The sequence below is a fragment of the Anabrus simplex genome, chromosome 1 (genome assembly GCF_040414725.1).
Source record: "Anabrus simplex isolate iqAnaSimp1 chromosome 1, ASM4041472v1, whole genome shotgun sequence".
NCBI lineage: Eukaryota > Metazoa > Arthropoda > Insecta > Orthoptera > Tettigoniidae > Anabrus > Anabrus simplex.
In genome coordinates this window covers 1,024,085,969-1,024,091,968 of record NC_090265.1, presented here as the reverse complement: position 1 = coordinate 1,024,091,968, position 6,000 = coordinate 1,024,085,969, and the positions used below count along the sequence as shown (strand labels likewise).

At 41.0% G+C, this 6,000-nt stretch overlaps 1 protein-coding gene across 2 annotated transcripts in view; it reads right to left on the bottom strand.

Moving 5' to 3' along the window:
- Nucleotides 1-1,469: 1,469 nt before the first annotated feature.
- The window catches only part of LOC136875748 (luciferin sulfotransferase), a 246,934-nt gene continuing 242,403 nt past the window's right edge, over nt 1,470-6,000 (bottom strand). For both annotated transcript variants that reach the window (XM_067149333.2, XM_067149325.2), the window contains exon 7: nt 1,470-2,122. In XM_067149333.2, the coding sequence (XP_067005434.2) occupies nt 1,814-2,122 (309 nt within the window). In that variant the 3' untranslated portion in view covers nt 1,470-1,813. The remainder of the gene's footprint in view (nt 2,123-6,000) is intronic.

Here is a 6,000-nt window from a genome sequence, read left to right as displayed (position 1 = left end):
GACTGCTTTAGTAAGCAGCGAGCAGCGATGCCACTGGGACTCTTGCTATTAGACCGTATGTGTGTTTCTGTTATATCGCATGTTATCCCAGTTTTCTTGCAGGTCAGGTGTAGTAAGAGATTCTGAAGTGTTTTACGGCCGGAGGCCCTTCATGACGACTATCATTAGAGGCGAAGTGCAGCGTTTTATATGGTGGTGGTGAGTGTTGTACCTTGTTGTATGCTGCATACAAGTGATGATGACGACAGAAACGCCTAGACCCCGAGCCATAGCAGTGCACTTGTCAATGTGATAATCCCTGGCCCGGAATCGAATCGAACACTGGTCCTCAAGGACTGATGGCTAGTATGCTAACTGTTAAGCTATGCACCCGAACAGTTGTGTTCTCATTATAATATTATTTACTACTGGGCTGGATAAGTCGAGCAGCATGGCGCAGTGTCAGTATGACGCCAATCCGGCGAGTTTGCTGCACTCGGGTGGTGAATGGTTTGAATCCTACTGCTGGCTATCTTGAAGTTTTCTGTGGTTTCACATTTTCACCCTTAAGGTACAAATAAGGTGAAGGAATTATCATCATTGGAATAGACTAGTTACGCTTTAATGTCACATTTCTGAATTGTTACTGAACACTTATTACGTTTATTAGGTTTAAAGCGTGAAATTACACCCTGTACTCTCACAAAACTCGGTTAATGCACTAGTGCTAGTCGTACTTCTGGAAAGGGGATATGTATGTTGTTATTAACTTGTTGACAGTGGACGCTCGACCTTGAAGATAAAACAACAGGCCGCAACTGCTTTAAACATTCGCGCACGCGTCCCTGCAGCCTCATCAGTAGATAAAACCAGCCACTGCGTTGTAATACTTACAAAACTCGACTTTCCTCGAGAACGGTCCAAGCGACAGACATGCAATATGCGACATTGTGATCCTCATCCAAAGATCAATTACTTATGTTACTCTGATACATCATCTACCTTCCATCTTCTATAATTTTTGTGAATCCTTATAGCGTAAGGGAATTCGATTTTGCAATTATTCTTTAACATCACAGTAACATATACATATTTTCAGCGGCAATAGTATGTAGGAAATTAGTAGGACTGGGAATGAAATGGTTTGTGGTCGTAATAATTAAGTTAATCCAGAGGATGTCTGCTTATAAACAGGAAACCATTTAATTCAAATTCCTTCTTCACTTCTGCCGACAGTGGAGTTCGAACATCATCTCCCGAAAGCAAGCTTAGCAAAGTGCTACACGGCCTGTTCCGCGCTGCAAACTCACTCAGAGGTTTCAAGTTTACTGCTAATTTAACGAGAATCATGCTTTGTATATTTTATTTTGATGGAAATATAAAGTATGATGTTACGATTCATTCTGAATAAATGTTATCTTGCAAGTTGAAATGCGTCAAAATATACTTACCTTCTTACCTGAATTTTTAAAAATACGTAACACAAAATATCCCATATTTGCTACACATTTTTAGTTCTTCTACTAACAGCAAATATTTACAAGTTAACCTTTGTCCAAACTGTGCATTTTTAAACCTTTAAATAAATAAACCACACTGAATCACTACAAGTAAATATACAGTTTTTTTTTGTAAGTTCATAACATTCAAAAACTGCTCCGTTTTATCGTTCCTGGCAGCCGTCAATAAAAAAAGACCTGTTTTACTAGTCACATTTCACTTCAAATTATTAAATGGAACAATATTATAGTGAACCTCACTGTGATTATTATTCTAGTAGGTTCCTGAAAATATATTCAGCTTTAGGTAAATATGATTAAAAATAACAAACATATCAGTCAGAGGAGATTCCAATCCTATACCCGGTCTCTCGCAGCTTTTCTTCTGTCCACTTATCAAATCTCTCGGCCAGCTCTGGAGATATGACTTTCCTCCAACCACCTGCAGACCCCTCTCGCATAAACTTGAGATCAGATGAAACTCCATTCATGGTTCGTACCATCTCCGCCCCATCCTCCTTATTTACTGCGGGGTTATTCTTCATGTTACTGAAACTGAGATGGACAGCTAGTTCCTCCACCTGCTGGTCGGTCAGCTTCTTGCCCATGAAGTGTGCTGTGCGGCGTATCACGGCAGGCAGATCCTGTACGTGAAGAAAAGAAAGGATATGATGTCAATAAGCAATTATTTCCCCTAATAGAGTGTAATATTCTACTTAGTAAAATTGTAGTTTGTGTAAATGACCCATCATTTTACATAATTTATGAATCAAAAGGATATTCATCTCACCAGTAGCTGCGACCTCCTTTGGAGAACAACCAAGCCTTAAAATGCTTACTTTCTATAATAGTTCCTTCAATAGTGCATAATTATGTTTCAACATAAAACCAAATGGGGATGTATTGCTATTTGTTTTAAATCGCATCAAAATAGACAGATCTTAGGTGGATCATGACATAGGAAATGGCTGGAATTGGAAGGGAAGCGGCCGTGGAAGCGTAGGAGTTTGCTTGGTATAAAAATGAGAAAAGGAAGCGAAACTGTCTTCAGGGCTGTCAACAGTGGGGATGGAATCCAATATCTCCTGAATGAAAGCTCACAATTACGTGACTCAAACGGTGTAGCCAAATCACTCGGTAAGAACAGGACATAAAAATTCGAAAAGGGCTATATCTGGTACACGGTCGCAAATTTGGTAGGTATTGTCGATATAAAATACATAGTCAGAATGGGTTTAATATTTTATTTACATACACACTGACGACAAATTCTATTTAGGCTACATTCAAGCGCAGAAGCATTGACCGTTGTAGAAGATGGGATGCTAGGATAGCAGCAGATAATCTGAGTTACTTTACCTTCAGAAAAGTATTGTGGCCGTTTATCACGTAACCAAGAGTGAACTACGGTATCCTGTAGATGAATTATGCCGTTTTCCGCGCTCTTCCACGTTAATTAGCGCCCAATTTAGGGCACGTTCACCCTCCACGGGATACGAGTGGCGAGCTGCCAGCCCCACGCATCAAACTCTCTTTGCGCGTAATTACTGTAACGAGTCATATTTTCGCCCCCGGGCAGAAGCACTCTCAGTCAGGCACGACAGAGAAAGAAATATTCCAGCCGTTAAGTAGGTCATGGACACTGTGCCCAACCCTGGCAAATATAACTTTTTCGCTCCTTTTCCCGCGGAAACACCACTACCAATGCCCCGTCTTCAATTGTTTTCAAAAAATAAATTAACATAACTCACATACTACAAGGCAGATTTTCATGACTCAAGGTTCATTAAAAGCGGAGAATTTTATAGTAAATTTTAACACCAAGAAGTCCTTTACATGATTCTAATGGGATAATCTACGCAGTTCACGGACATCCTACAGGTGTTCACCACCTGGAGAAAGCTGTCAGCGAGAACGAAGCCACAGAACCGCCAAATCACGAGCCCCTCCCTCACTGGGATATCAAAGGACGCTTTCAAGATTAGAGCAAAATGCGTGAAGCGATAAAAATGATAATCGATCAGTGGAAACTCAGGTAATAACGCTTTAATTTGATGCATTGATCGATCCTTGGGAACTACGTGCTACCAGAACGATTTCTGCAGGTAGGAGGAGTCTTACACACACACTCTCTCTCTCTCTCTCTCTCTCTCTCTCTCTCGAGTCTGACACGTTTTCTTTATAAGAAGGGGGTGCGAACTGAGGTAAGCACCTTGTTCGATACTACCATTTGCATGGTGAGGTGGTACCTAATGTAAGTGACTCTTCGATATTCTTTGTTTCCGTGCTACAAAGTGTGACCAGTCAGTAATCGTTTAAATAGTGTTTACATGCTGAAGTTCTATCAGTGATATGATTATGTAACAGTGGAGTGAAAGTTTATTGGTATTAACAGAGTACGGCATTTAATCCTAACTATGACGGTCATATGATATGTGGAATGCTTAAGTGCACAAATATGTGAGTAAAGAGAACGTAAAGTCAAGGCTGTGCGATCGTGTAAGTAAGTTCACGAGCGTATTAACTGCCGATGAAATAACATGGGAGCTCAAATAACCGTGTAATGATGAATGATCAGTTGTAGGAGAAAGTGTGGCTCAGTGGCGATGTATAAACTCACGGCGATATCGGCTAAGAAATCCCAGACGCTGTAACTAATCTGTACTACCACATAAACTAGTGCTGAATTAGGCAAAGTCAAACCAGGTTCGTGAGGACAGCTTCAGGTTTCTAATAACAGTGAAAGTGCGGACGTGTATAATTAGGGCCTAAACTGTCGAGAGTGGAATAGACAGCCAATAGGGAAAGCAGCGGGCTACAATACATTACCAATGCATGATTGGAGGGCTCGAGCTTATGAGTCTCTCTGATCGTAGAAATTATAACGTGTTGCCATATATCACAATTATAATTTAGATTTCCTCATTGTGTTGTGCACCGGTGGCATCATTCCCCGAGGAAGAAGAGGATTGAACGGAAGGCATGTATCCAGTCAAGACGCCGTCGAACATCGAGAGTGTCCTAAATTGTACGAGAGGCCAAGACATCATGCCATCAACCCAACGGCAGGCGAACACAGGACTTCAGGTTGCTAATGCGGTCGTGATGTGCTGCTAAGCGACTAGATGTGCCTTCTTGCGTGAGCTGTGGAGTGATCCAGACAGATGAGTACTGTAAAAGTATTTGAAAGTCTATTTCCTGTGAAAATGTAAATATTAAATACACGCCAATTCTTCAGAAATGTAGGGTAGGATTTCGTTGTTCTCAAACTGATGGTAGTTACTTAATAGGTTAGTACTGTATTTTTTCTTCGCGGTCGGTGACCGTATTTCTTTAGTTACTATGGGGATTAGTGCATGATGCATTCAAGACCCTAGATTGATAAATGTGAACCATTCTGGGAATTAATGGGATTTTAAATATTTACGTAAAATCATCCCATGTATCATCGATAATAAATACGAGGAATAGGAGTCGTCTAGAAATTTCAAGGTTTTATATACTAGATGCTTCACGTAATGTGTTAGGTCATTCCCTTGTATAACTTAAGTATGGTGAAGAAGAACCCTCGATGTGACAAGTGAAGTGTGATAATGTTTGAATTTATTTAGAACGTGAGTGTTAGCACATTTTGTCCCGAGTGATAGGGCTTTTCTTTCTTCTATAATATGTGTGTAATGGTTATTCCGAGAAGTGGGTCCGAGCTACTCAGGCAGATGAGGAATAGATCGAGTGCGGTGCTGATGAAATATGAGCCTCTCCCCATATGAGTAAATGCTATGCGCGAGGTTGTTTATTCCGCGCCAATGGTATGAATTAGGCTAGATGTAAGCCGATGTGTTTAATCGATTCGAATGGCATCCAAGGAATAATGAGATTTAAAGCGAAACGCCGAGATGGCTAGATAACGCGACTGACAGAGTTCCCTTGTGTTGAAATTGAGAGTACAAGGCGAGGACAGTGTAAACAGCTGGCCGGTGAGATTTAAAACCCAGCCAGGTATGGAGGGGTGTGGAATACTATCGCTGCTGTGGGAGGAACTTGTTAAAGGGCTCATTCCCCTTCTCCGGCATAGATATTACATGCAACCAGTCAGAAATAAACACCGTCGGGTAAATCTTAAATTCCAATCAATGAGTGAACTCCCCCCCTTCCATTTCTTTATGTTAATTGAAACGACTAGGGATTTCAGAGCTGGCGTCATGCTTCACTATTGTCACAGGACACGAGTTCGTATCTCAGCAGCACCAGAGGCAGTTATGCTGCTGCCACCAACTATGGCGGATACCTCCGTCCATGATTTATCTTGTGAATATCGGGTATATTTATTGTCTTCTATTTACAGGAGTGATATTTATTCGAATACTGTGTTGGTCTTTCGTTCGTTAAATATGATTCGTAACAGGGACCATCGTTGTACAAATGTCCAATTCGTGTGTATATTTAAGTGACATCCCATTGGAACATACGATGTTTAATGTTTGCTCATTTCATGAGAGAGCGAGATAGGTGTTTTTCTTTC